This window comes from Lissotriton vulgaris, chromosome 8 (assembly GCF_964263255.1).
Source record: "Lissotriton vulgaris chromosome 8, aLisVul1.2, whole genome shotgun sequence".
NCBI classification, from domain to species: domain Eukaryota; kingdom Metazoa; phylum Chordata; class Amphibia; order Caudata; family Salamandridae; genus Lissotriton; species Lissotriton vulgaris.
Genome location: NC_141696.1, coordinates 821,661,228 through 821,681,831, shown reverse-complemented (window position 1 = coordinate 821,681,831; position 20,604 = coordinate 821,661,228). Strand labels below are relative to the sequence as shown.

Sequence of the window (20,604 nt, the reverse complement as noted above, 5' to 3'; positions counted from 1 at the left end):
CCTGTTGGGCTGCATAATCAGAAAGATGCTTTTTCAGTGGCGCAATCGCCTGAAACAATGCCTGGCCCATATATTCATCAAGGGACGCAGAAGGCTCATCCTCCTCATAATAGTCCTCACCTTCCTCATCATAATATTCCGCCATGGTGACAAAAACCACCAAATAATGCCCACAGGAAGGAAAGTAATAAGTTTTATAACTTATAAAAGGCAAAGCCAAATTGGGGGAGTGGTACCCCTAGTGCAAGTCGTTTAACTCAGGAAAACCTGACCAACAAAATACAATAAATCGTGGAGGGAGGACTCGCACTGAACACCAGCAAGATTCAGCCACTCTAGGCAGAGCCTATGCTAATTTATACAACCCTCAAGGTAAAATAGATAGAGGGCGTCAGGGAGCTCAAGCGGCAGCACCAACAGGGCAGGCGTCGAAACGAGCACCAGATGTTCCCTCCGTCTGAGGCAAAAGCCGACTGCTGAGGTAAACACACGCCTTCGACGGGCATGTAAACAAAGGCTTCGCGCATGCGCAAAAGCCGCTGCTGAATAGGAAGAGACGCGCGAGGAAGCGCGTCTCAGCCAGCTCCAACTCCCGCTCCACACCGGCACACAGACAACGTGAACACGCGTTGAATATACACAGGAGGTGAACTCACGCTCCAGTATGCACACAAACCAACACGGCAAACGAGGTCAGCGACCTCAAACCAACACGGCAAACGAGGTCAGCGACCTCGAACCAACACGCCGAGCGGCGAGAGAAGAGCGCACACAGTGCGAAAAACGAAATACAAGTCAGAGACAAGTAAGCGTTGCAAATATATAATAGCACAATGCATAAACATTAATGTAAAAAGATAAAGGCACTTAACTGGCTGCGAAGCAGCAAAGAAAGAGGAAGTGTTCACCTCTATGACCCATATGCTTGCTGCTTGTAGTGTTGTAAGCGGTACATGACTTCAAGATACAGCATGTTGTTTTTTCTAGGTATATAATGCGTGAATCTAGTATCAGCAGATATGTTAGTCATTGCCGTCCCGATGAACAGCATAGATGAATATTATTTGGCAGTGACATCTCAAGGACATGTTCCTTATGGGCTGTTGTAAAACATGTTTCTTAAGAGCAAGAAATATAGTTAAGCATCACGGGTCAACAAGGTTGACCTCTCTCATTTAAACTATGCTGACCCATACAGTATGGTGTTTCATGCAATACACAGTGCTCCACTAACTAACCAATTATTACAGCATGCTGCGTGACCACCATTAGTGTAAGGTGTCTGAAGTTCCTGGTGACATCCCAAATTCAAGCAACAAAGTGACATTCAATGGGGGTAGGTCTCACATGAAAATATGTCACATAGAACAATATGTGTGCACGTATCCCCTCAATGTGAGTGGATTAAATGAGATTGCTTCCTCATACTACTTCAGGTCAATAGGTATCACATACAGTAAATTAAACTCGACTGGATACAGATCTCATCATTTGCGGATGGATGGGTCACTGAAAAAAAACAAAGGTTAAAGAGACATTATGGCTAGGTGAAAATGACATACCATTTTAAGCTAATAAAACCACTCAATTCACAACTTATAGTTATCACAATTAACTATAACTCGTGGCCTAACATAACTATAATGCATGGCCCTCCTCCACAAGCTTTACCACCACCCTTAGCTCAATTAAACGAAATTGTCCCAGGGGATGGGGTCTCTGGGCTCTAAAGACTGGGATGGGGGGGGGGGGGGGGCATCCGGCCAACCTCATTGAGCCTTTAAGGATCCGAGGAGCAATACCCTGAGGCCTTTTATTTTTTAAAGGGGTGGGATGTGGACGCCCCCCCCCCCCAGTCTTTAGAGCCATGGACCCCCAGTCCCTGCGCCCATTTACTTTAATTAAGCTAAGGATGGTGTGTGCCCCCTCCCTTAGCCTTTTGGGCCCCAGGAACCCCATCTCCCCAGGCCTTTCTTTTTTATTATGGGGAGGAGGGCGTGTGCCCACTCCCCCAGCCATTATGTGTCTTAGTGACCCTAAACCCGCCCCCCAGGCCTTTCTGTTTTTTAAGAGGAGGTGGGCGCATTGCCAATAGTGGTCCTGGGAACCTCATCCCCCAGCACCTCCAATGGGTGTCCTGGTGCCCACCATGTGCACCCAGAAAACACTCCCCCGTGGCCCCACTAGCTCCCCGTATACACCCATCCTGAGTGCATTGGGTACTGGCATTGCTCCCACACAACTGGAGCGGCTGCTTTTTTTATGCTTCGGCCAGATGGAGGCAATTTGAGTTTCCCTACCCATGAGAGGGCAGGCAGGAGAACATCTGTCTGCTCGCACCCAGCGGGAGCATTTTTAAAGCTCCAGCCGGGGGGAGCAGCCAAGCGTTCCCTGCATACTACAATCTTGCAGGCAGGGAAAATACTGTGTACCGGAAATGGGTTCCCTGGGACACTGTCAGTGAGCCCGGCCATGGGGTTAGGGTCCCATGGCATTTCAAGGCTCAGGATGAGGGTAAGCGTGCCCCCCCCCCCCCCCCATTTTAAATTGTATTCTGCTCCGGGGGATCGTGTCACCAGGGGCCTTTCAGGCTTGGGTAGTGTCTACTCCCATTTGTCATTATGCCAGCCCCAGGGAAAACGGTACCCGGGGCCTTGCAGAGGCTTGCAGTGGGGGCCTATGCACGCACCCTCCCCAAAACATCTAATTCCGCCAACCCCCAGGGATCCTGGCCGACCCCAGAGGGTATTTTGTTTTTCTGTAGCACGGGAGCCAGCTCGTGCTTTAAAAAAATAATTTAATGTGAATTCGCAGGTCCTCCTGAAAAAAATAATTTCGCCCACAGTTGGGTGGGGGGGTCCTTTTGGAACCCTCCAACAGACCTAGTGGGGAGGGTCTTTGTGATGCTCCTTTTTGCCTAAAAACGTACCTAAATTGTGTAAGGAGAGCTGGTTAATTAAAAACTATTTTTATCTCTATGTATACTTTGATGAAAAAATATATTTGGGGAATCATGCGGCTTTTCATTCAGAATACAACAGTGATGTAACTTAAAGAGGTCGCAAAATGTAAACATAACCCGAGAACAAACGTGCTGTGGTGCATTTAAGTGTGACTCCTGTGTTCCTTTGTTACTAGTTACGCAGATGTTCGGGTGGAAAGAAGGCAGGAATTGTGTTTGGAAGATGATTCCTCCGAGGTCACAGTTTCTTCAACGCTAAAGGTACAAGCAGATATACAAGTCATTGTGTACATATGTGTGCCGTAGCCTGTTGATATTTTAAGAATATGCTAATTGGTCAGGTGTTGTTGCCATGTTTCATTGTTAACCTAATTTTAATCTAATTTTTAAGTCTATAGTAATCCTTGCACATATAGATGTTATTTTAAATAATTTTCATTTTAATTAAATCAGCTTCTTCAGAAGCATTAATAATATTGCCTTAGCCCATGTTATGGTGATAAAAACATGAGCTACTTTAGTTTGAACTTCATTTGTATGCATAGAAAAAGGTACTACTGGAACAGTTCGAAATTCTCAACTCGTAAGGACATATTGGAAATTAATAGACATTTAATATATACACTTCACCTGAAGATACACTTCACCTGAAGTCTGTCAAAACCTCTGCCCAAAACCAAAAGTATTAAGAGGTGGGCAACTGGAACAGGTACGTGTTTAAGTATATCAGAAGATAAAACAATACATTTATTAACACATTGTTTGTAAGGGGATGGTCCTCTACTAAGATCAGTAATTATATGACATTTTAAACAAACACCCTTTAAACAAATGATAATTGAATGGACCTTATGGCTACAATCTAAAATATACGTACCCCAATTGTGGTGAGCTATGCAACAAAGCCACCTCCATTGCACCACTCACAACCTCAATTATTTTATAGATGACATCACAAAATACATCATCTATAACCACTGGTGATTTCACATATCATCTTTCCGTTGGCGTCTCCAATTACATCACTGAAACTGCATTCTATTGATGTTTCCAACATTTTTTTGCTGACTTTGAAAAAACAGCATTGATTCTGTATATATAGTTGTAGTGTTGTGTGATCGTGTGCAGTAAGACCCTTGTGGTCCTAGGGGGACTCCTTACAAAGTTATGTAATCAGTTGAGAGGTATTCGGGTGTGTCTGGGTGTGGTCAATAGTCTGTGAGGCACTGCGGTCAGTTAACGGTTGCATTCCAAATAATAAATAGAATAGAATACGACAGAGCTGGGGTGGATGCTACAACTGGCAACAAGGGTGGCATACATGCCCTGAAGAAACAAGACTGCTTCCCCTAAGAGTTTGCCAAGGTCCATCGAACTGCTTGTGCGATCCACCTTTGCCCCAAACTGCAAGCTTTGGTTGGTGTATGTGGAGTCAAAGCGCCGCTCTAGCTTACGCAGAAACCCCACCAGAAGGCTACTGGTAAGTCCGAAAGAGCCATTGTCCATACAAAGCAGAAATGCTAAAGCCAGAGACAATCAGGTACAAGAAACAAAAGCCTACTCACAACAAAAAAAGACAAAGCGCCGTACATCCTCAAAATATGGTGAGGGTTGTGTTTACGAAGCCGTTGGTCCCTGCAGAAATGACCAAAAAGGCAGCTGGTGGCATTCAGCACAACTCAAAATAAATTCAGGTTCTCCAATGGCTATAGAAAAGAGTACCACCACCTATCGACACCGCCAAAAAGCAGAAAATTAGCGACTGATGGACTGCATGGATCGAAATGTTTGAGGACTCAGTAGATGCTCTGGAAGAAGTAAATATCATCAAATACTTAAGGAACCTTGCAGGTGATGGAGTTAACAAAGTGATAAGGAACATATCACAAGCTGATGAAGTATCATACTGTCAAATCACAGAAAAGTTAGAAGCCAAATTCAATCCAATGTCGAATGTAGACTATGAAAGATACATTTTCAAGCAAGCAAGACAGCAAGCTGGTGAAATTATGGATGGGTTTTTAGAAAGACTTGGTACCCTCATCAAGCACTGCAAGTTCAATGAATTCAATGACGAAGGAGCCATATGTCTTAGAGGCATTGATGGTTAACTCTTCGATTCATTCAGATGATGCATGCTGAGAAAGACACTCAGTCTGGAAAAGGTACTCATGGCTGTAGGAGTTGAGGAATGGGCAGATCGACAGGCTGGTGATATGGAAGCTGGAACAACCCAGAATGAATCAGCGTTGATCATGAAAAGTAAGCAGAAACACATGTAAGCTGGAACAACCCTGAATGAATCAGCGTTGATCATGAAAAGTAAACAGAAACACAAGGTGGAGGCCCAGAAGACAGCATCTACAAAGAAAAAGTAATTGTGTTTCTGATGTGAATTCTCATTTCCACACAAAGTTAAATGTCTTGCCATTGGACAGATATGCAAAGGCTGTGGGTGAGAAAACCATTTCTGCAAAGCACAAGAGAAACTAAGTCTGTCACAACTCGAAAAGAAAATGGGTGTCAAAAAGTTCCAGAAGCATTCCAGCCAAGCCCACAAGGCTAAACAGCAACATCAATTGAAGCAAGTAGAGACTAAACAAAGCCGATCATCATCAAATTAATCATCCAAAGACTCTTCAGTGTCATCATGGAGCAACAGTGAAGAAGATGGATGTGCAATGGTGATGTCAACCACAGAAAGGCATGCACATGTAGGATTGACTGCTTGCAAAGAACACAAGTCAAAGAAAGATCGCCACATGAAGCAAGCAAACTCCTTTGGCTAATGCAACAAGATCACGCTAACGGTAAATGGCTGGCCCACAGCTCTCATTATAGAAGGTGGTGTATTGATCAATAGCATATTGGCAGAATAATACAACAAACAGTCTCCGGTACCACGTCTAATGCCATTGAAAACAAAGGTGTACACATGGGCTGCTTCTACGCCTCTGCAAAGTCAATGATCATTTGTAGCAACCATGAGACATAGGAAAGCAACAGTACAAGCACCACTTGATGTTCTCCAAGGTACTTTGTTGAGTGCATGTCTATTTAGTTTCAGTACTGCTGTTGACATGTGACTGATATCCAACAACTACAACCTCAATGCACAATCTGAAATAGTGAGCTAATTCCTGTTGTTGTTTCATGGACTAGGGAATCTCAAGACAATAAAGGTGCAACTTCACATTAATTAGGACATTTGTCCTGTTGCTCAGCGACACCCTCGATTGCATTTCATTTACAGGAGTACATTGAGAAAGAACTAGAAACGTTATTAAGGCATGACATCATGTGTGCTCTACTGGGCCGGCTCCATGAGTTTCACCCATAGTGGTAGTGTTGAAAAAGGACAGTGTGCATGTCTGTTGATATGCACCAGGCCAACAAAGCTATCGAGAGAGACATCCAGGTCCACATATAGCAGACATGATTACTCATCTGAATGGTGCCAAAGTCTTTTCTCCTCTTGATTTAAACAAAGGAAGAGAACTGTAGTTTTATTACTACTTGTTCAACTCATGTTGGTTTATTCAGACAAAAAAGACTCAGTTTTGGTGTGTCGTCGGCTGCAGAAATCTTTCAGGATGTAAATCGCTGAATAATTCAAACTGTAACACACACTGTTAAGCCCAGTGATGATATATTAATGTTTGAGGTCACACAAAAGGAACATGACAAAACTCTTACACAAATATGCCATTTTCTCACCGATGCAGGTCTCACGTTAAATGTAGAAAAGTATGAGTTTTACAAAACCAAATTCAAATTCTCTGGACATATTTTCCCTGGAGGGGGAATCACTCCTGACCCTGAAAAAGTACAAGCATTGTCATCCACTTGTCCCCTGCAATGTGTAATCGTGCTGCAATCCTTCTTAGGCATGACCAGCTATTGCTCCAGATACATTCATGAGTTTGCCATGGTGAGTGCCCCATTAAGAGAGTTGACAAAGAAGAAGGGGCCCTTCCAATGGTCCTCTGAATGTGATTGAAGTTACAAGAAAATCAAACACGCAATTGAAACTGCAATGGAAGTGGCCTACTTTGATCCAAAGTTACATACTCAGATTGTTGTAGATGCAAGCCTGGGGGGGTTGTGCGCGGTTCTTGCTCAACACAATGGACATCAGAATTTTCTGGGACACATTGAGGCCTAGGTTAGCAAAAGTCTATCTCAGACTGAACATGCATATTCTTAGCCAGAAAAAGAGAGTCCGGTTTAAGTGTGGGCTTGTGAACATTTTCAGATGCTTTTTTGGACCCTTAAGCAATGATCATCATTTCATGGTAGTTATTTATGAGTACTCACGTTTTCCCTTAGTGGATAATTTATCATTGATCACCTATGACAAAGGCATTGAGAGTGTGGTAAATTTAAATTACCTATACTTAATTTATGCGGTAAAGTTCAATAAGAATAACTCAGTCAAAAATAAGAGACAGAATCCGTGGTATTTGAGGTTTTAAAAGGGGTTTTATTCCTTAAAAAGGAATTGGTTCGAACCAGGCAATCGGGTTCCGTCACCACGAAGGTTCGGGAAGGGATAGACAATACTTTATTGACAGGTTATCATATATATAGTCAATGCATCACAGTAAAGACATATGCAGGAGGCGTAACAGCTGAGAGAAACGAGATAAGGACATATGTACGTAACAGAAGGCGTGTATGAAGGCGTACACGGAGGTGTGTGCTAGACAACGTCACATGAAACGTATTACAAGTGGGTGGATCCATAAGAGAATCCTGCAGTGTCAGCAGAAATATGTGGCAGAGATGCGCGCGCAGCAGCATGACGTGTGATTGACGTGGAACTGGAGGGTGAAGGGGACTTGACATTTAGCCCTACATGAGGAGACAGAAGTCTGAAGTGTCAGAACAACCTAATCCCAAATCATATCTAATATCTTGTGTTTGAGGAACTGTATTATCTAGAAGGAAAAGGTCTCTTGGGCAGAGGCTATTCTATACTGACTGCTAGTGCGTGCATATGCGACTACGTGTCTACATGAGATGTGAGGGGCCATGGGCCTACCATGGTAACGGAAGCCTTGAATTACTTGCATGGAGACAGTGAGGCCGGGCCCTTTGCTCTGCAGCTGGGAAGGATGTTTTCGTAAACTACTAGACAGGAATGTATTTTCGAGGAGCGGAGCAGATAACTTGAAGGTTGAATACAGTCTTGGCAGGCAAGGCAGGCCGAGCCAGGCACAGCTCGCCGCGCAGGGAGTAAGTCAAGGGTCAGGAAGCAGCAGACTGCAGCTTTCAGAGACAGAAGGCAGAAAAAGGCTCGATGGCAGAAATCAGGGCCTAACTCGCCAGAGCTAGAAAACATGAAAGTGCACCACATAAAGACGTTGGCAAGGTACACTTAGGAACGGAATATCTGACCCATTCATGGTGGATCTGAAAAAGGACATGTTAACGTTGGACGCAAATGTATTTGCGTCTTCATAGCTGGAAGTGGAGGGAACATACATGTACTTAAAGCACGTACATGGAGCCGGTGGGGTCTACGATAGGGGACACAATTGATCATAAAATTCATATTACCTCAAGAGGCTGGATGATATTTTTGCAGCATGATGTGTTCACCCATACTCAAATCTGATAATGGTCTGCCCTTCAATATAGAGAATTTAAGGACTTTATTAGTCATTTGAATGTCAAGCATCAGAAAAACATGTCTCTCTGGCCACAGGCAAATGATGTTGTTGAATGATTTATGAGCATCCTGAAGAAAGTGGTTCAGCGTGCTGCTCTCGAAGTAATCGATCTCAGGTCAGCCTTATGCTCAGCCCTGTCTGCTTACCGGTCAACTCCCTATTCTACAACAGGTGAAAGCCCTGCTCAGGAGAGCCAATGGGACATAGCTACCACCATAGACCACAAGCTGAATAATGGACCCGGATGAGATTCGTGTCACTGACACTTTTTGCAAAAGTAAAATGAGGGTCTATGCAGATAGGTGCTGGTGTGCTTGAGACACAGTTTTCGAGAACGGAGACCGGATCCAAGTCAAACAATAACAGAAATGCTAGACTCCGTTTGACACTGAACTATTGAGAGTCGTGATAAGTAAAGGCCAAATGATGACTGCTCAATGTCCCAGAAAGTCCATTAAGAGAGACTCCTCACATTTCCACTATCTGCCTCGATGTTCGTCAGCTCCAGACCTTACGAGTGAGAAAAATTCACAAGAGTGCCAAGTCAAGCGTCTGAGTCTAAATCTACAATTCCAGATGACAGTGCAATTCCTTCCCATCGTATTGAATCTTGAAGATTGGTGCGAGTACCTTGACGACTCATTGAGGAACTCTAATGTATATATGTTGTCTATTCTTTAATTATGGGGAGATGTAGTGTTGTGTGATCATGGGTAATAGGAGCCTTGTGGTCCTAGGAAGAGTCCTTACAAAGTTACCTAATGAGTTGGGAGGTATTTGGGTCTGTCTGGGTGTGTAGTGATGATGTAGTGCGCTCAGTAACCCATTGCCTGCTGTAGAATAAAAACGTGTATTACAGATCTCTGTGTGTGGCATAGTCATTAGAATGCTCCAGAGCTGGGGTGAATGCTACAAAGGTGAAATCTGCATTTTGATAGGGTTACTGCAGCCATATACAAATAATGCCCATGAGTTTATAATATTGCTAGTGAATGTAATCACAGCACCCACTGTTTCTGTATTTATTGACAACATCAGAAACAACGTAATCTCTAGTATCACTAGTAGCATTAAATATCACACCTATATAAAAGAAATAGACTGCTAGGTGTAGTTTAGTCTACTGTTCTGGAGCTCACTATGAGTGACATGGTTTCTGGTGAAAAAACCTGGGAATGTGTGTTTCTGCACTCATTCACAGACGTTTTCCATCAAATTCTGCATTTTTTCAGCAGCAAACTTTGCTTGGAGACTTTGCTAGCTTTTAGTGGACAAAGGGCTTCATTTAGACTTTGACGGATGGAGTGGTTGGGATTTCGGAGGATATGACATCCACCATGCTGACAGATCTTCATCTGTCAAATTTAGAGATGACCACCAGCCCAGCGGTCACCTCTACCTTGACAGGAACCACTGCCACAGCAGTTCCATTCAAGGTATAAAGTTTGATGGACGGCCTTCCTCAGTTCTGTCCACCATACTTTTAAACCTTTTTTATTTTTCAAAAGAAAACACTTTGGGAGCTTGCTTCTGAAAAATATAAAAAGTTAAACATTTGGTGAACAGCCATCCAAAATGACAGTGGGCATTCCCCACAAAACGTTTTGTACCTTGAATGAGCAGTGTTTCCTTACAAAGTACAGAGATAACCACTGAATTGGTGTTCATCTCTCAATTTGATTGGCACGTTGCCACCAGGATGATAGATTGAATGTCCTTTGCAACCCTTATGGACTGTAATCCAACCATCAATCTATAAATTGGCCCCTTAATTTATGATACTGTGTGATGTTAATAGAGATTGGCTGTAACGGCCAGAGCTGCCGACTTTGGGACTGGGAAACCAGGTTCCAGTCTCGACATTGGCTCAACATCCTGTGATCTGGGGAAACCACTGAATCACCCCATGCCAACCCAAAAATGAATGTGTCCTTGTGTAGCATTACTGGTGATCTTGTAAAACCCTCCAATACCTTCAGGTCAAGTTCGTGTTCTATAAAACTGCAAATAACTGCATTGCTTCACTGAAGCTTTATATAAATATACTGAATTTTAATTTCTAAGATTGCTTACTATACCTGCTTGAATAGTTTTATCTCTAGTTTCTTTTACAGTCGTGTGGTACTTAATATCTATGTTGGGTTTTTTCAATACCTAATGCAATTCACAAAGGCCAAGGAATGTAGTTGTTCTTCTTAGTCTGGTTTGAAAGTGTACAACCTTTCAAAATGTTTCATCTTTATACTCACCAATTCCCCCTTATTTTGTTAGTTGGATGTTTCTGAGTTCAGTATATGTTTTATTACGTTTGCCTACACAGTTAAACACTGCAGCAGCTGCCTTTTCCATAGCTTATCATACTCCAAGATTGGCAGTGTGGCATCTGCTTAGATTTTTGACTTTTTTCTAATGAGCAGTGGCCAGGGCTGGACTGGGAAGTCAAAGCAGCCATGGTAAACTTTGTCAGACCACTGTTTGCAGGGGGTCCCCCCCCCCCCAACAAATTGGAAACAGAAAGACCTAAACGATGCATTTTACAACACAGTTTTCATTACATATTTAATTGTATTCACTTTCAAAGCACAGTAAATAGTAAATGATGACCTTAAGATTACCAGGTTACCCAGTCATATGTATCCATAGACATTCCTACAGAGAACACCAAAATAGACACACGAGTAGTCAATCAGAGAACACAAAGTATAAGTCAGACCAGCCCCCATACCGTGTGTAGCAAGCAAGATCAGTGAGCGAGACTGACCACTACTAGGTGGGAGGTGTTTGTTCTAGGGTGTGCTGCTTCGTACTCCTGTCCGGAAGACTGTAAGTGAACTTGAGTATGGGTTGTAGTGGACAGGCCTTCAAGGTTAACCCACACTTGCCACTGCTAGGGTCCACCTGCTGGTGCGAAGACACCAGGGCCTCTAAGGTCTAGCGGGGGCTTCTAAAGTCTAGCGTGGGAATGTGCTTCTTCAGGTTGACTGGTCCTGGAGACTGAACCTGGTTCCCCAGTTCTAAATTTGGCAGCTCTGGCCATAGTGCCACATCCTCTCCCCCAGTGAACACCATAGTGCCCACTGAGAGAAATTTGCACTGCCTTTAGCTACAACCCAATTGTGACCCTCTATAAACACCTTGATGTAACTCAATTAAAATTATGTACTAGACAAGAGTAATATGCTGCCTGAAAAAAAAGGTAAAAACATCCTGGAAATAACAAACACTCATAGGGTACGCAAGACTAAGTAAAGCATGTGAAATGTAAGCAAGAACAACATGGTTACCTTAATGCATTTGAACTCATTATTCAGAAATCGATGAGTGTTTTGCCTAAAACGTTAAGAACATGACTACAGGGACGGGATGGGACCCCTTTCAATGTCCATTGCCAAGGGTGTGTTCAGAGGTCAAGGGTAGAATCGGGGTGAAGGTGTTAGTGTCTCAGTTATCGCGGCTCTAGAGGTGTAGAGTGGGCTTCGTCTATTATGGTGACTCAAGTAGGGAGACTCAGGCTCCCCGGGTAGTGGGGGAGAGTTGATATTGGGTAAACTGATTTCCAAAGATGGTGGAGGGGGGAAGGGGAGGAGCTCTTAACGTGGTGGGGATATGGGAAGACACAAGTTGAGATTCCTGTGGGTAGTCTGAAGATCTCTGAAGAGCTTGGGTAGGGAGGATTCCTTATTAGTTACAGAGTTTTTGATGAGACAGAAACTGTCATCTACTACTTCTAGGTTGCGGTCAGATGATTGGATGAGGATAATCCCATTGCTATATAGGAAGATGGGTGCCTCTGCTCTGCTAGCGAGGGAGGGACCTACTGAGAGTCTTAGTCTATGTGGGTTTTTCTTGGATGCAGTGATCTGGAGCAGTGAGTATAGGGATTTCCTCCATGGTGCTCTTCTTTTAGTGTAGAAGATAAGATCACAAATAGTAGCTCCTTTTTCATGCAGAAGTAGGGTCAGACATTAGGTTTTCTGGGTAAGATTTGAGAAAGCTGTGTTCAAAGTTCTTGGATGCATTGTAGATAGATTAGGAGTGTATTTGGTAGTGTAAGCCTTGCTGCCAGCTGATACCAGTTTGGTGGCTTATGATCTTCAAGAGTTAGGATCCATGACTGAGGGAACACTAGACCCAGAGAGATAAGAGGGGAGGGACAGAGAGTATGTAAAGCTTCCGTGGGAGGAAGGGGAGGAGGGTGTGTTCTTTCAGTTTCAGGTTTCCCACAGGTTAGCATCATGGGACTCTTTATACTTGGTAAAATTAGCTTTATTGGAGGTGAAGGGGGACCAATTACAGTTACTTAACTAAGAGAGTAGTGAAACTAGTACAATCAAACCTTACTACTGTGTGTTAGTTAAGCAAGGTTGAACATGGGTTTGTGAGAGGATAGGGGTGTTGTGGTAATCAATAAACTAAGATGGAGGGATGAGGGGTGTGTTGAGAAAGGCTTGGACATGGACACTCCACTGATTGAAAGGAAATGTATGAGGTATCTAATCTATTACCTTTAAAAAGTTCTGGTACAAAAAAAGATTATTTACTTCTTCTGCTCAGTTCTTGGTAATTTTACATTCTCTGTGCTCTGCCCAGGATTCATCTCTCCTTATACTTTTATTTCTGCATTATATTACTTGACCTTGTTAAGATATCATCACATCTGTTATTTAGTAATTACAGAGCATTAAGTCACTCTTGAGGTACTAATACTAATTGTCCCTTCCCCTTGGCGGCAGTCACTTTTCACATGCGAAACAAAGAGATAAGATGAAGCTTTGGCTATGAGAGGGACTGATGTGGTTGTGATGATTTGTGCTGATATCTTAAGGAGATCAATGTTGGAAATTCTATGTTAATGTTCCTTTGATGAAAGGTCCTACACTCTCTTTTTCCAGTATTTATTTACTCGATGCTGTGGGCAGGTACTCGATGACCTAAAGGTGGTTACATTCTAAGGGCGGTATACACTTCATAGAAGTATGGTATAATTCCTATCAGTTTTATATGTTTTTAGCCACAAGCCAGTCAGTGGCATAATGCAAAATTATGAGACCCCCCTGCAATTATGATGAGGGGACCCCTCAAGACTCATGTTTCTCACAGAGATTCATTGGCCATGTGTTCAGTGCCGTCCCCCACCCGTCGCCCGAAATGTTGGGTGCCCCTGATTCATTGGAGGCCCCCTGCTTGCAAAAGCTTCAGGGGTGGCGTTACACCCCTGTAGCCAGTCTAATGATGTTACACGGCTAACCCATCACCATTGCTCGCAGAAGCTTAAACACATCTGCTTTGGTCCTGGGCATCCTCCCATCTGTTCGATTCTCTCTGGTCCTACAAAAATCTCTTGTGATATGTTGTCTCACCGTAAATGTAAATGTAAATGTATAAATGTAAATGTAAATGTATAGGCATTTATATAGCGCACTACTTACCCGGAGGGTCCCAAGGCGCTTCGACCGCTGCGAAACCCTTCCTGGCTTCCCTGAGAGATGGTCCCTTAATGGGTATCTCCAGGGTGAGACCAGGCATCCCCGGCGGTCTGGTGGGGCCGTTAGTGAAGATGAGGCAAGCTAATGCCCAGAGTTGCCGAGTGTGAACGCTGATCAGAGTGGGCACCGAGGCGAGAGAATTATCGAGGCCGCTGACCCTGGTCCAGAAACCTGCCGCGCCGGGAATCGAACCCTGGTCCCGGGCCGTCTTCTGCTCTCAGGTCTGCCGCCTCTAATCAGTGAGACATCCTTCTTCTTGGCTCTCTGGCTTCCTTCTGCTCTTCTAAGCCATCCAGTCGGCCAAGTTACCGGCTGCACCTGCACGGTTCTTTACCCCTCTACAGACAACAAGACATGGGCCCTGCTAGTCTTCTTTGGCACTTTTATCCTATCACAAGTACTTTATGATTTCCATCTCTTATGTGAGTTCGACCCAGAGCTAGTGGGATTTCATATGAAAATTCCCGCTCTTGCAAGTGCCAAGGATTAAACTCGGCTGCACTATAGAGATGAACTGTGGCAAACAGAGAATGCAATGTATGCCATAGGAGACACACAAAGGAGTGCTCACTCGTACTGGGGGGCAGATTTACGAGATTGTCGCGCAGGAACAAATAACCTTGCTGCGCTGCACAGCATGACAGGGAAAGGACAGGAATGTGCTGTATTTAAGTCAATATGGTGCATTCCCGCCATTGCCCCAGTGCTGGCACCCTTTTGGCAGTCTAGCATCAACATAGGCACCCGTGCACCATGATGCAAGGGTGCCTCTATTGCATGCAGGATTGTTTTTGTGCAGGAAGGGGCACCTTCCTGCACAAAAACAAAAATGCAAATTCCTCCATCAATGGGTGCTGCAGAATGCAACATACATAGAAGAGTAAGTAACAAGGAGGAATAAAGATGTTTCTCCTCGTTACGCCTCTCCTGTGAAGGAGTAACGTTTGGTGCAAGCCAGGTTGGGTTTTTAACTTGCTCAGAGTTAATGCTGATCTTTTATAATTCTATGCAGATGCATTTTTGTGATTCTCTCTTTTCAAGATGCTACATATATGTTGCTGATGAGTTCCAGTTAGCAAATACCAATCTGAGGCTATGTTACCAATTTGTGTTTGGTCCATTTACGAGTTGTAAATATTTCTTCACACGATCAATAATAGTTGTGGCTATCTTATACACACCAGTCATTTGAGACAATTTTCTTCTATTTAGAGCTGATACTTTGATATTATCTACATTTTACAAGGCTTTTAGTTTGTGCTTTAAAATCCCCTATATTGCACTGAGCATACACAAAATGGGTACAGATGCGTACAGGATCGTGCCGTTGTACTATGCAAACCATGTAAAGATTGCGGTGATATATTGCTGCCTGACCATCTGTCAAATATGCTTTCACCTAATGCATACCACACATGCAAAAATATCTGCAATTCCACTGCCACATGTGAATTAAAAAGTGTGTCTGATGTACGAACAGAAAGATGGACGGTGCTCATAGCATTAGGTAGAAGTCCAACTGCTTACTGTTTGTCCACCTCCACTACAATGTAATTTGAGATCTGTATTTGTACTTGCAGGATACTCAATCAAGTTCAAATGTTGAGGAGCGCATCAAGGCGCTCGAACGAGGGATCTCTCTTCCAAATAGAAGTCGAGCATCGTCAGTGTCCTCCAGCGTCTCCCATCAATCCTCCCAAACAGTCACAACAGGGGAGCAATGTGCGTGATCAGCTTTTTTGTGCTTTTCCTAGTCATCATTTCAACGTGTCTTCGGTCAGTTAACTAGAAGTGTTTCAAGGCTACATCAGCTGTATGTTGTTCACTAGCCTATGTGAAATATGTTGATCTCAAGATCACTGGTAAGATATTTACAACAGCAGACTCATCTGATTTGCCACAAATGGTTGGAAGGCATAGCAAATAGGTAATGAACAGCAAAGAAATCTATGCACGATGAGTATTTGCTTATGTCTCTAGGTCTCGTTTCTAGTTCCAGAGATTTTCAGATTTAGAGCCTTATTTACAAGCCCCTTGCACCGCCGGTGGGTCACTTTTTATGAGATTAAAATGTGACGAACCGGCGGCACAAGGGGCTTGTAAATTAGCCCTTGGAATCGTCATCAAAGTGTACAGTAACAAATAAAGGGTCTTATTAACAAGCCCCTAGCACCGCCGGTGGGTCACTTTTTATGGGATTAAAATGTGACGAACCGGCGGCACAAGGGGCTTGTAAATTAGCCCTTAGAATCGTCACCAAAGTGTACAGTAACAAATAAAGGGAAATAAAGGGTCTTATTTACAAGCCCCTTGCACCGCCGGTGCGTCACTTTTTATGGGATTAAAATGTGACGAACCGGCGGCACAAGGGGCTTGTAAATTAGCCCTTAGAATCGTCATCAAAGTGTACAGTAACAAATAAAGGGTCTTATTTACAAGCCCCTAGCACCGCCGGTGGGTCACTTTTTATGGGATTAAAATGTGACGAACCGGCGGCACAAGGGGCTTGTAAATTAGCCCTTAGAATCGTCACCAAAGTGTACAGTAACAAATAAAGGGTCTTATTTACAAGCCCCTTGCACCGCCGGTGGGTCACTTTTTATGGGATTAAAATGTGACGAACCGGCGGCACAAGGGGCTTGTAAATTAGCCTTTAGAATCGTCATCAAAGTGTACAGTAACAAATAAAGGGTCTTATTTACAAGCCCCTTGCACCGCAGGTGGGTCACTTTTTATGGGATTAAAATGTGACGAACCGGCGGCACAAGGGGCTTGTAAATTAGCCCTTAGAAACGTCATTAAAGTGTACAGTAACAAATAAAGGGTCTTATTTACAAGCCCCTTGCACCGCCGGTGGGTCACTTTTTATGGGATTAAAATGTGACGAACCGGCGGCACAAGGGGCTTGTAAATTAGCCCTTAGAATCGTCATCAAAGTGTACAGTAACAAATAAAGGGTCTTATTTACAAGCCCCTTGCACCGCCGGTGGATCACTTTTTATGGGATTAAAATGTGACGAACCGGCGGCACAAGGGGCTTGTAAATTAGCCTTAAAGATTGTATGGTTTATTTGTTTTTCAAAAACATAATAGAAAAATGAGAACACCTGAGTGAACCTCTTATCAAGATTAACACAGCATGTAAATACAAAAAAAGGTTCACGAATAGTAGCATAAGATGAAATGATTGTCACAATGTTAACACAATGGATCTAACTTCTAATAATCAATAAAAAGTTAAGAAAGAGAAAGGATAGGGAGAAAAGAGGGAAATAGAAAAGAACAAAAAGGCGAAAGGAATAGAAATCCAGAATCCGATGTCACAAGGTTTCTATGTAGTTGTAGGCACAAGAGTGAACCATTAAGATCACATGTACCATATAATAAGCTTATAATACCTAAAATAACACATACGTATGAAGTAACTCAGAGTCAAACATCATGGTTGTTCACCATCTCACGGAGGTTTGTGAGAGTCAAAATAGCTGTCCAAAATATTCCACAACTGTCAGGATGAGGGCTTCCAAGGAGAATTGTATAAGGCAATGTTGTCTGCACCCTAAAATGAGAAATCCAATTAATCCAACTTTTGGTCTCTGACTCTGGCAAAGCTCTCCTTGACCTGCTATTAACTTCTGCTGTGAAACTGATTCTTACCAACTGGAAAGACACAACCTTTTTATTCTTTTGACAACATATAAATGAAATATTATTATTGAAGAGTGTGACTTTTCAATCTATTCTGTTTTTCCAGCTACCCCATTAAAGAAGGTCAACGAGCCCCGTGTGCCATCCTTCCCAAGAACTCCCAGCGTACAAGAGGATTTACCCTTGCAAAGGCTGAGCCAGTCTTTCTCGGTTCAGGTTTGTTTTCAAGTTAACCATGTAACATGGTCCAATATTGTCATCTAGGGGCTCTTGTGACCTCACAGACTACGAGGCCAAAGGCCAAGTGGTTTGCAAATGTCACTAGAACCCTGAGATGATAATATAGAACCGTAGCACACGTCAGCCATTCTGTATTTTTATGTTGCATGTTTATTTTGAGGTAGTCATCGTGAAAAAGTGTTTTTTTCGGAAGTGCTACTAACAAGGGGCAGTCATTGGAATTTGTAGGTTACCTTTTCATTAATAAATTGTAGAAAAAAGAAAGGAGAATAGGGAGAGTTGATGTATTAATGAGAGTCTGTGGCTGCAGCTTTTTATTATTGATTCAAACCATTAGCCACACAATGTGTAGAATTTGCAGATTTTTATAAAAACTTTTGTTTCCAATTCAGATAGGTGAAATTAATACCGTTATAGAAAGATGCACATGATTTGCATTTTTTGCTGCATAATTTAGATAACCTGGCTGAATAATTTAGATTACCTTGCTGCATAATCCATGAGGGCCCTGACAGTGGTGAATTGCATAGTCCGAATGACCATCAACAGTGGTACATTAACTTCAGGTTTATTCACAATTAAAATTTCTAACAGGGAGAGTAGTGGATTAGTTACTGCTCTTTACAGAAACCACCAGTACTTCCAATGGCTCGTTTGCACTCAGAGAAGCTGTCTCATAGACTCTGCAGAGTGGTTTAGGGGCCATCATTATCTATCTATCTATCTATCTATCTATCTATCTATCTATCTATCTATCTATCTATCTATCTATCTATCTATCTATCTATCTATGCAGTGGCATACAAAGAGGTGCATACAGTCGCACAATGGACTAGAGTATCATAGAGTGGAGTAGAGTGTTGTACAGTAGCATACAGTATAGTACAGAAGAGTGAGTGGGTATAGACAAGAGTAGTGTTGAAAAGTGGCATACAGTGTAGTAGAGTGGAGTTGCATAGAGTATAGTAGTGTGTGAACCAATGGAGCTGCATAAAGTGGATTGTTATATAGTGGCGTAGAGTGAAGTAAAGTCTCGTACATTGGAGTAGAGTCCAGTGGAGTGTTGTAAAAGTGTGGAGTAAAGTACAATACAGTATATTGAGTAAGTGTCTTAGATTAGAGTGGCATGGAGTGGAATGTACTGGTGTAACATAGGTAGTAAACTGTTATAAATTGGAGTGGGCTCTCGTACAGTAGAGTAGATTGCTGTGTCACATAGAAAAGTTTTGTATACCGGAACTGGAGCAAACGGGCATAGAGTGGAGTATAGAGTTGGACAGTGGAGTGTATGGGGATAGAGTTGAGTAGAATGTCGTAGAGTGTATGGGGATAGAGTTGAGTAGAATGTCGTAGAGTGGAATACTGTACAGTGAAGTGTAGAATAGTGGAGAGGCATAGAGTGGAGCAGTGTAAAGTGGAGTGGTGTACAGTGGAGTAGAGTACAGTAGGGTACAGTGGATAAGTGTAGAGTGGGGTAGTATAGATTGAAGTGGTGTTGCATAGAGTTGAGGAAACTGTTATAAATTGAAGTGGTGTCTCATACAGTAGAATGGAGTTCTGTGTCGTACAGTGTTGGAAACTTTCGTTCGTAGAGTCATAGAGTGGAATAGAGTATTGTACAATCAAGTGTATGGGCATAGAGTTGAGTGCAAATTTGGACTGTGGAGTGTACGGGGATAGAGAGTAGTAGAGTTGAGTAAAGTGGCATATGGCATAGTAAAGTTGTGTAAAGTGGAGGAGAATACACTGGAGTGGCGTAAAGTGTAGAGTGGAGTAGCTTAGACTAAAGTGACATGCAGTGAAGTGGTGTAGACTGGAGTGGTGTATGGTGGGGTAGAGTGTAATAGCATTCAGTGGAGTGGTGTACTGTGGAGTGGGATAGAGTGGAATACCAACAGTAGATGGGCAAAGACTGTAGTTGCATACAGTGTAATAGAGTGGAGTTGCTTACAGTGGAATAGAGTTGAATGGAGTACAGTGGAGTGGCATAGAGTTGAATAGCGTAGAGTGGAGTGGATTGGCGTACAGTGGAGTGGTGTAGGCTGGAGTGATGTACAGTAGAGTGGCGTAGAGTGAAATATATATATATATAGTTGAGTAGCGTATAGTGGAATAGGTGAAAGTGGAGTGGTGTACTGTAGAGTGGCATATACTGGAATAAGGTTTAGCGGAGTAGCGTAATTATAACCTGTGCCCTACATTAACTATAACTCGTGCCCCAACTATGCACAGTTTTCTCAGCAATAATTTCACTGCAAATGTTGCAGTGATATTATCAGTGATGTCATAGAAGATGTTATAGCTGATGTGATATTTGGGGAAATTAGCAGTGCATGGCAAAGGAGCGAGCTATAGTTACCTTAGGGCACAAGTTATAGTTACTTGTGATCACTATAGCTGCTGAATTTCTATGGTTATGTGTGTCTAAAATCTAAACCTGATTATAACGTCCCTGTAATCTTTGTTTTTTTAGTGAATTTCTAAGTTTTTTTAATGCTGATTTATTATAACTATAACGATCCTGTAACCTTTGCTTTTATCAGTGAAGTTCTAGTAGTTTTTTTAATATAAAAATAGTTAATGACCATACGTT

General features: G+C 42.8%; 1 protein-coding gene across 1 annotated transcript in view; it reads left to right on the top strand.

Annotated features, from left to right (window-relative positions):
• NPAS2 (neuronal PAS domain protein 2) overlaps positions 1–20,604 on the top strand; it is a 492,166-nt gene that overhangs the window by 369,795 nt on the left and 101,767 nt on the right. The window contains exons 12-14 of the mRNA XM_086933390.1: positions 3,139–3,223; positions 15,704–15,845; positions 17,878–17,987. Of these exons, the coding sequence (XP_086789516.1) occupies positions 3,139–3,223; positions 15,704–15,845; positions 17,878–17,987 (337 nt within the window). The remainder of the gene's footprint in view (positions 1–3,138; positions 3,224–15,703; positions 15,846–17,877; positions 17,988–20,604) is intronic.